This window comes from Sinocyclocheilus rhinocerous, unplaced genomic scaffold, assembly GCF_001515625.1.
Source record: "Sinocyclocheilus rhinocerous isolate Xijiao unplaced genomic scaffold, SAMN03320098_v1.1 scaffold1716, whole genome shotgun sequence".
Lineage (NCBI taxonomy): Eukaryota > Metazoa > Chordata > Actinopteri > Cypriniformes > Cyprinidae > Sinocyclocheilus > Sinocyclocheilus rhinocerous.
This window is the reverse complement of record NW_015657977.1, coordinates 81,252-91,664: the sequence shown is the minus strand read 5'-3', so window position 1 is coordinate 91,664 and position 10,413 is coordinate 81,252. Positions and strand designations below refer to the sequence as shown.

General features: G+C 36.8%; 1 protein-coding gene across 1 annotated transcript in view; it reads right to left on the bottom strand.

The window, feature by feature from the left end:
* LOC107721966 (potassium voltage-gated channel subfamily H member 6-like) overlaps positions 1-10,204 on the bottom strand; it is a 58,901-nt gene extending 48,697 nt beyond the window's left edge. Inside the window, exons 1-2 of the mRNA XM_016530196.1 lie at positions 9,948-10,204; positions 5,901-6,131 (exon numbers count right to left, since the gene is read on the bottom strand). Coding sequence (XP_016385682.1) covers positions 5,901-6,131; positions 9,948-10,023 — 307 coding nt within the window. The 5' untranslated portion in view covers positions 10,024-10,204. The remainder of the gene's footprint in view (positions 1-5,900; positions 6,132-9,947) is intronic.
* Positions 10,205-10,413: the final 209 nt, after the last annotated feature.

Sequence of the window (10,413 nt, the reverse complement as noted above, 5' to 3'; positions counted from 1 at the left end):
TTTTTTCTTGACATGGTACTTTATGCCGTACCAATGTATGTAACTGAATATAAAAATATCTTGTTTGATTTTAGACACTTTTATACTGTTTATACAGTATTATTGTTAATGCAGTACATTACTGTATGTTTGTACAGTATTGTTGTTCTTGCAGTACATTACTCGGTATTTTATGCAGTATTATTGTTTATGCTGTACATCAATGTATGCTTGATACAGTAGCCTACTTTATCGTTGTTCATGCAGTACATTACTGTATTTTATGCAGTATTATTTTTTATGCAGTGCATCACTATGCTTCATACAGTATTGTTCATGCAGTACGTTACTCTGTATTTTATGCAGTATTATTGTTTATGCTGTACATCAATGTATGCTTGATACAGTAGCCTACTTTATCGTTGTTCATGCAGTACATTACTCTGTATTTTATGCAGTATTATTGTTTATGCAGTACATCACTGTATGCTTCATACAGTATCGTTGTTAATGAATTGAACTTGTTTTAGTGGAAAAATACAATTAAAATGATTAAACTTAAATTGTTTATTGCACTTGATTTATAAAGTCCTGTCAACTTTATCCTCGGTTAAGACAACTTCACAAATTAAGTTCACAAAACTTAAAATTTTAAGGCAGCACGAACACTTACTTTTTTAAGTTGAAACAACACTTTTTTTTTTTTTACAGTGTGTGTATAAGGCAAGGTTAAAAAATATTAATAGTGAGTCCCGTTCTGAGTTTCTTTGTCTGGAATTGTTTATGTCTCCTCCTTGTGCTACGTGTGATTCCTTGAAGAAGAATATTAAACGCCTTTGTTTTGTACTCCTCGGTAGCAACTCGTGACACTCTGGTGTGACTTTAAATGCAGACCTTGACCCAAAAACTCATCACCAAACACCAATGACTTGTACATACATATGGACAAAAGTATTGGGACACCCCCTTCTTTAGAACAGAAAAAGGCACTTCCAAAACTGTGGCAACAAAGATGGAAACATAATTCATGTCTTTAAAAACTGTATTTCCAGTTTTGGAAGTGTCTAAAATGATTGTACGCATATGTACAAGTCATTAGTGTCCCAATACTTTTGGCAATACAGTGTACAAGCCAACCTAACTATTCAACATCTTTGTCTGAAGTTTAATAATATTGACCTATTACTTTTGCTATTGCTTTTGACCATTAGGTATCAGTAACATAATTCATTCAGAACCTGTTTTATGGACATAGACTTTCTGTACCACACTATTCTGCTGATATAGAATGAGTTTGACTACTTAATCAGTTATATTAATAGAAATACTTCACTGGGGCAAAAAAAAAAATCCTAAAACAATAAATAGGATACCCCATAGCAGCATTTCCAGCAGTATCCAACATTTCTCAATCATGATCTTAAGCTTAAGCTTAATTCCTTGTTTGCTAGCTACCTATGCACATAGGTATGAACATTTTTGTGCATAATGTAACATAATTGTGACCCTGCCTGTTGAAACCCAGCTAAAGTATTTTTTTTAAACAGTGGTTGAGTAATTCACTCCTTGATTTGCTTAATAAAAGCCTACTTTGAACAGTGTTGAGAAACATATTTTTCATAAGTTTAGCGCAGCAAAAATAGACGTAGTGTAGCCTTACAAGTATTCAAGTGCAATGTATCTGGATGCCATGACAACTTCACATGCTTGCTGCTGATCTATGTAGTTATAGTAAAATCACTTGAACATGGTACACGAAGAGTGAATTTGCAGGTAGGAAAGCTAAAAAACGTGTTTAAAATTGTGATTGATCATATAAACTGACCGTATGCAGGCTTGGTGAGAATAAGAGGCTTCTTTTACAACATAAAAAAAAAATCTCACCAAAAAACTTTGAACAGTTGTATACGTAAGTGACACAGCAGTTGTAGCCGTGCAGTTATAGTTGTATCTACTTGTCCAGTGTGACCCCCTTAAGTCAAATTCCCTGTAGCTCAAACAGTAGAGCATGCCGGCAGCAACACCAAGGTCACAGGTTTGATTCATAGAGAATGCATGGACTTATAAAAAATGTATACCTTGAATGCAATGTAAGTCACTTTGGATAATAGCATCTGCCAGAAGCATTAATGTAATGTAAATATAGCATGCAACGGACGAATAGATGACAGGCTGCATGCATATACAGTAAACTACACCTAGAGTAGCAGGAACAGCAAATAACATGCACAGAGACAGATGATTTTTATCGGTTCCTAACACAAGACTAAAAGAACATCTGAAAGCATGCATGTTTTATGATCTTCCCTCAAGTGCTGCACAAACTCCGCTCAAAGCAGAGAGCCGAGAGGTTCCAGACCACAACAGCACAAAGGTCAAACCGCCTGAAGGGCCACTCAACATCTATACACCGACATAAGCAGCTCCTATCACAAAGAGCTCACAGGACACAAGGATCTTCTCCGTGCTGGAGTTTAGGAAACGAAGTGTAGAAGAAACAAACAGCTCCGTGCGACGCCTGAGTGAAGCAGATATGGGCAGTCAGTCAGCGTGCGAGGTTTGTGTGCGAAGAGAGTTGACTGATTGAGACCTAATGCGAGGAGTGATAGAGAATAGATGCAGCGTTCGCCGCAGAGCATGGCCAAACCCTGCTGTGTCAATCTACATCTCGCCACACCTGCGCCTCATTCAAAAGCTTTATTGTTCACCACAGGCTCTAGGTAATTTTAGTTATTAATCAAAAATTTGCTTTTGGAATAAGCATCACAAAAACTGGCTCTTTTAATTTTCACCCCACTCTCGGCTTGCCAACAACAAGGAGAGTGTATTACTAAACAACACTTGACTCAACGCCAACTGAGTATGTAGAGAGCGTGAGGAAAATGAGAAAACAGAATTGGTAACGCATTTTGACTCCGCCAGGATAGGCGAAGCCCAATGAGGAGTGGGAGGAGGGCAGAAAAATCTGTGAGGTTACACTCAATATCCTGTGTAATTTCCAATTGGCATCGCTGTCTTTCGGCATCATCTCTTTTCCTCTCAGATGAATTGAGGTGATGCATATTGACGTCGTCGAAGCAACTCTCCAAAACAAGGGTTTGTATTTCTTGAGAGGATGTTTGTATGCGTTTATTAAACTCAAGAGGTTTAAAGAGAGTGCAATAATATAAGCATCAGGCTGCAAAAGCCTGACGAGAGACGCCGAAAATAATACGTGCAGGGATAGAGAGAGGAACAAATGATATGAGACAGATATCAATAGCGCTTATGAGGAAAATCTACTGTCAAAACAGGCTGTACTTTCAAAAATTTGTAGTTCCATTTGTGCTTGATAGAAATATCAATCAAAGACTCTCTCTACAGACAGTCCAATCCCAGCTCTTCCATAATAGAAACAACAAAAAACAGAGCAAAACAGAAAACTCCCAGCGCACACTGCAACTGTGAGGAATCTGGGTATAATGGAGAGAAGAGATTGAATTCATATCCTCCGTCAGGCTCTCCGAGGTCCTTGAGCTGATAATAATCTGCCATACTTGCATAAGCAAAATCCTCAAGTCTCATTAGCCTGAAACCTCCTTGGGACAGCTTATTACCCCCCCAACAACCTAAGTAAAAAATATCCACGCCGGACCTTGAGGAACTCCGACACGGAACGGAGCCATTGCGGCTCTCGGCGGACAGTCCCTTTATATTAGAGAAATGCACTTTTAAACTGTTGTCTCTGCTTTGTGTTGGTGAGCGATGATTAAATTACAAGCACGAGGACAGAGTGCCGTGTCGGCCTGACACAGAAAGCAATTATGGGATGCATAAACAAACATCTGTAATGACTGAAATGCCCTTTTTCCACACGGCTGCTTTTCCTGGTCGTTTTTTGATTATGCTTTTTTCTTTGCTGTACTTGCAAACTCATCATATGTTATAGGTCTGGCAAATCCATTTTCTCCCTGGTGTATCTGAACATATCAAAGAGTAGCACTAATGAAACGGATATGAAAATGCAGCTTTTGGCTTCTTGAATATTTCATAGCTTTCAAGTGAGGATATTGCCCTTTAGTTTGTTGTATACAAGTTGCTTTTTAACTACATGATGCAGAGTACAATAGAAAAAAAGATAGTATCACAGCTGTTTGACATTTAAACTATCATGTTTATCCATACATCTACATTCAGCGCTTAGCCCAGATTCCTGTGGATGTCCAAGGAGTTATGCTTTCATTACATAACTGTAGCTTAAACTAAAATTGTCCCACTAACATTAGTCTCATCCTGAAAAAAAAAATGTATTACGGAATCCTCAAAAATATAAGCTACACAACTGTTTTCAACATTGGTAGTAATAAAATAAATGTTTCTTGAGCACCAAATTAGCATATTAGAACAATTTCTGAAGGATCATGTGACACTGAAGACTGGAATAATGGCTTTTCCATTCTAGATTCACTTCACTGGCTACCAGTTCCCTAGATAATTCATTTTAAAGCTTTTATTATTTGTGTACAATAGCTTACATAGTATGGCACCTTCTTATTTTTCCGGACTCTATACAACAGTCGTCTAGACCTTCAAGGTCTTCACATAGTTACACTTTATTGTCCCTTGGACTCATTTAAAATTAAAAGGTGCTAAAACTTTTTCTGTTTGAAGGACCTAGGCTCTGGAATGGGCTACCATTTTACATCAACTCTTGATCACATCTCAAGAAGGATGAGTAATTCACTCCTTGATTTGCTTAATAAAAGCCTACTTTGAAATCGTTTTGACAGACATGTTTATTGTGTATTATTTTCAACGTGTTTATTGCTACGTTTACTGTGGCAAAATAGAAGCGCAGCCGTAATTCGCGTGCAGTGTATCTGGTTGCCATGACAACCTCAGGCGCTTCTCTATGCTTATCTGCTGCTGCTCTGTAATCAGAGTGTGAATTTGTAGATTTTCTATAGCAAAACTAAAATGTGTTTAAAAGTGCGACTGACCAAATCGTCCGGCTCCGAACTCGAAGACATCTCTTAATTTGACAGTTTACCATCAGATCTCACTCAGTGACTCTAGGCTACGTAGGACGGGACGAAACCATGCAGTGAACGGGGGGAGATAATTCATAAAAAAGAAGAATTTTTTTATTTGTAACTCTTTGGTAGATACATTTATAATTTCTATTACATTACTACTACTACTGTTACTACTAATAAAACAGATCTCTGAAAAAGTAAAAAAACATTTCTTATTAATATCAACACTGAAAACAGTTGTGCTGCTTAATATTTTTGTGGAAACCGTGATACATTTTTTCAGGATTCTTTTATGAATATAAAGTTTAGAACAGCATTTATAAAAGTAAAGAACAGCATTTATTTGAAATAGCATTTATATGTAACATTATAAATGTATTTACTGCCACTTTTAATCAATTTAATGCATCCTTGCTGAATTAAGGTATTAATTTCTTAAATAAATAAATCTTACTAACACCAAACTTTTGAACGGTAATGTTAAAGACATGGGAAAAATCGTTAGACACAGATTTCTTTCCTGTGTTGATGCATTTCCTATTGAAACAGGCCGTATGGGTATTCAATAGACCCAAACTCCATTTAGGCTTTATTCACACAATCACACTGCACAATTCCGATTTGGTTTTCCATACCCATGTTTATGATTGATGAAATGAAATGCGCTGTTCAGACAGTGTCATCAGTATCTGGTGTATCTGCATCAGTTGCTATAGTAATGATGTGAACGTCAGCACAATGCCGAAAGACTTTCTCATACAACTAATAGTACCTGTCAGTGTGAAAGGAGAGGGTGCAAAGTTTTGCATCTGCTCATGTCCATCAAAACACCAGTCACATGTATCAAGCTCTAAATTTTGGTATATAAGAAAAAAGTGAGTGAAATCCTTGCTAAGCCTAGCATACCTTCCTTAGAGTAGTACAGGATCTCCACCTTGCGCTCCTCTGACCCGAGCAGGGCCTGTGCCAGCTGTGCCAGGGCGCTCTTCATAGTGCCCGGCCCCACCAGAAACTGACACATGCAGGACTGCTGCATGATCTCCGCCCGCGAGAAACCAAACAACTGACAGAAGCCCTCATTGCAGTAGATGATCCCACAGTTCTTCATCTGGGCGTTGGCAATCAGGAATTTACGATCTGGCCGAGTAAGGGAAGAAGGGTTAAGAAAAACTAATTAAAAAGGACAGCTCCACTGTTATTGGAAAAAAAAGTATTTTAACACACACAGACATTTTGAGGGGCATGTTGTAGGTCTATGGGATAAGTTGTCACAACTGAACATGCCACTGAACAAGCCTTTTTTTTTTTTCATCTTTTAAACCTGGAAACTAGCAACTCTTAATAAGTTAAGTTCAGTTACACAAATGTCTTCTCTAGCATAGTTCATAACCCTCTTGAAAATTAATAATAATAATAATAATAAGATGATGATGATGATTATTATTATTATAAATTATTATAATTATAATAATAATTATTATTATTATTATTTGTTGGCCAAAACATTCAAATTTACATTTGTGTAACTGAACTTTCTTATTAAGAGTTACTAGTTTCCAGGTTTAAAAGATGAATAAAAACAAAAACAAAAAACCTTGAACACATATCTACATACTTGGCTATTCTAGGGATGCTTTTGGCTTTGTGTGTTTTATGACTTTCTTTTCTTTCCTTCTATTTCCCTTGCCTGTATGGTACTACAACAAATTTTCTGTATTTACGATGACTGCTTTGATATAAACAGGAAATCTGCTGACAGCGGTGCTATTTTTTGCAACAAGAACTTCACACATCAGCTCAACTGAACATGCCACTTAACAAGCCTTTTTTTTTTTTCATCTTTTAAACCTGGAAACTAGCAACTCTTAATAAGTTAAGTTCAGTTACACAAATGTCTTCTCTAGCATAGTTCATAACCCTCTTGAAAATTAATAATAATAATAATAATAAGATGATGATGATGATTATTATTATTATAAATTATTATAATTATAATAATAATTATTATTATTATTATTTGTTGGCCAAAACATTCAAATTTACATTTGTGTAACTGAACTTTCTTATTAAGAGTTACTAGTTTCCAGGTTTAAAAGATGAATAAAAACAAAAACAAAAAACCTTGAACACATATCTACATACTTGGCTATTCTAGGGATGCTTTTGGCTTTGTGTGTTTTATGACTTTCTTTTCTTTCCTTCTATTTCCCTTGCCTGTATGGTACTACAACAAATTTTCTGTATTTACGATGACTGCTTTGATATAAACAGGAAATCTGCTGACAGCGGTGCTATTTTTTGCAACAAGAACTTCACACATCAGCTTCAACAGATGGAAAGCAACACAGTTTGCTCTTAAGATGGTTTGAGGTTATGCTTTGAACTGAAGAGATAGCAAATGAAAAATTCTATATATTAAAGGGTATAATAAGCCTTTAAGGACACACACTGTACTATAAAAAAAATACTGTACGTTTCAGACCTGAAAACTTTCTCATTAGTCTAAAAACAGCTTATATTGAAGCCAATCTGCCAAAACGACAGCTTGTGGAATTATTATTTATGATGTAATAGTGTGGCTAAACACCATCTCCGCAGGAGAAGATCAACGCCTTCTTCAACGTCACTGCCTGTTTAGCCCCGCCCACCGATTCACGCATAGTGTAAATAATGAGAGAGGCAAATGCAGGTCTATGCAAAAACCAAACAATAAAGATGGCTCCAAAGACAACAAGACACTGTGTGGTGCCATGTCAGTAAGAACTTGGTCCTTTGTTCACTTCATTGTACCGCGGATTCGTTTACAAACAAGGCACAATTCGATGCAGGATTTTCAGAAATATTAAAACTAAACGACAATGCTGTGCGACTATATTGGATCCGACAGTAATGTCGCACCACACAAGAGTGAATAACTATTTCTATTACGTGGTCACTATTGCTTTGTCTGTTATTACAGATCGTTTCATATGTACTGAGTATTTATGCATAAAAGCAGTGGGTGTTTACTGGTTACTCCACCACGCCTATTCAAACAGAGCGATCCGATGAGGGGGGTCAAAACAGGACAGAAAATAGCCTATTACTTCTAAATTATGATGGTTTTTATGTAAAAATCTTCATAACATTATAAGTGAACCATAGAGAACAGTAGCCTACAAAACAAAAAACAAAGGCAGTTCATGGCCCCTTTAATACTGTTTCTCCATCTCTGAATGATAATTGTGTTTGGTGACAGGAACTTTAATGCCCCCCTGCATCAAACTCATTATCGCCTTTTTACTTCAGGAACAGAACACAAGGCAATGAGATGGTTGCCTAGCAGCCGCAAAATGACACTTAGCCTTAACTGATAGGGAGTGAAGGGAGGCACAGCAGGGTCACGTTCACATATATATATATATATGAACTGGCAAATATATACATGCATGTGTACTTAAAAGATGAAGATATAGCAAAAGCAATACACACATAACTACATGCCAGAAGAGGGAGAAGAAACTGACATAAATGATTAGACGTGCTCAAAAAAAAAACAGCTAACGTAGGGCAAAAGTAGGCTAAAGTTATGAAACTAAAGAATAAAAAAGAGATTTTTGTAGATATTTTTAGTGTTCAAAAGTGTGTGCAACTACTGTGATTCGTGAATAGTGTATACAGGAACAAAGACAAAGCAATGATCATGATTAAAAGGTGTAAGATTTTTTAAAAAAATGTTTTTTTTAAATATCAATAACGTGTAAATGTAAAGTAAATTTTCAGGGCTAAATCTGTTCGTTTCATGCAATGCATAGGACTGCAATTTGTCCCCAATAGCACCATCAATTATGAAACGTCATTTATGTGAGACTTTTTAAACAAAACACTAAAGATTTCTCTCACATATTTTTGATTTAAAAACCTATAACAAAGTGGCACATAATGACAATACTAACCTATCTGTTATGCTTTATGGACGGACCACCCTCCCAATGAAAAGCGCTCGAGCGGAGTACTGTTGCTATGGTTACCTCCTCATTGCTAGTAGTTAGCAGCTGTTTGCCGAAAAACACACACTGGCTTATTTGTATTATTATTGAAACTTTGAACCCCCTGCTAAAACCTATATTTACAGTTGTATGAAACAAAGAGAAACTTTTACTAAGATAACGTAACCTTTGTTATTTGGAAGAACCCTCGTTGAGGGCCTTATAAAGCAGGCATAGGCCAGGTTCTGGGTTTAGTAAGACTAGATAAGTTTAGCTTGAGAGTAAAGGTTAGGATTTGGATAATGTCAAAGAGCTCTTGCACATAACACTTGGAAACCTTGAGTTAATATGCTTCCTCCTGTAGACTTTTAAACAGAGAGTGCGAAGGTTCATGCATACAGGACAAATGTGGCGGTTTTCTACCGTAAATTTTACGGAATTTTTTTTACAGTGTACACATTGGAAATGTTTAAATAACTAATGATAGATCAAAACTGATATTACTGATCATAAGGTTATGTAATTATATGTGATGACACATTTTTCCAAAACGTAAAATCAGGAAACATGATTGAATGAACAAAGCAGGTGCACGAGACACAAGCGTGCACGCGCGCACACATACAGAAGGACAGATGGTTGTTAGCAATTTTCCATATTTATGAAAGATTCGTTTTTTTCCACTGCATTTGTATAATGTAGATAAAATGGGGCGGAGTTTTTTTTTTTTTTTTTTCTCTCACCTGATGATCAACAGTGCCATGCAAATCAAATCTCAGACCGATAGGCTACTTTACATGACCGACGTCCACACTTCCGATGGCCGCTCTCTGACAGTTTATACGCATTACGACCCCAAATGATCAATAAACAATAACATCAACAAACAATACTATATCTAATGTTTTAAGCTAAAATAACATGTGTCTGGGCTATAAAATATCTTCCAACCTAAAGAAAGAAAATAAAAAGTTTTGAAACTCACTTTGCCCGTCAAATTTCCTGATGATGGTGTCCAGATAGGTGTTCTGGAGAGCGACGTGTCCCCGGCGTACAGGCATTTTCACGCGTGGACAGATTCAAGAGCCCTCTTATTCTGGTATTCTCTCTTATTCAAGGACGAGCGAGCAAGACAGAAGAAGATAATATAGAAGTCGAAAGCATTGCGAAGGAAACACGTCTTTATAGTCCAAGAATTAAACAAAAATGACACCAGAATGCCAGTGGGATCCTCGAGAAAGTGAAAAGTCGCCGAGTTGAAATGCAAATAAAAAGAAAGCGCGTTTGAATGAAAGCAAATGTCTTGCCGTTTTGGGACTTGAAACTCTCGCGCCGTCAGATGAAATGTCGCTGCGCGCAATAACGCACTGACGCGCTCCCCGAAATCAGACTTAACATATTCTGAAACAAAAATAGAAAAACAGCCAAAGACAGCACAACTGACGCCCGAC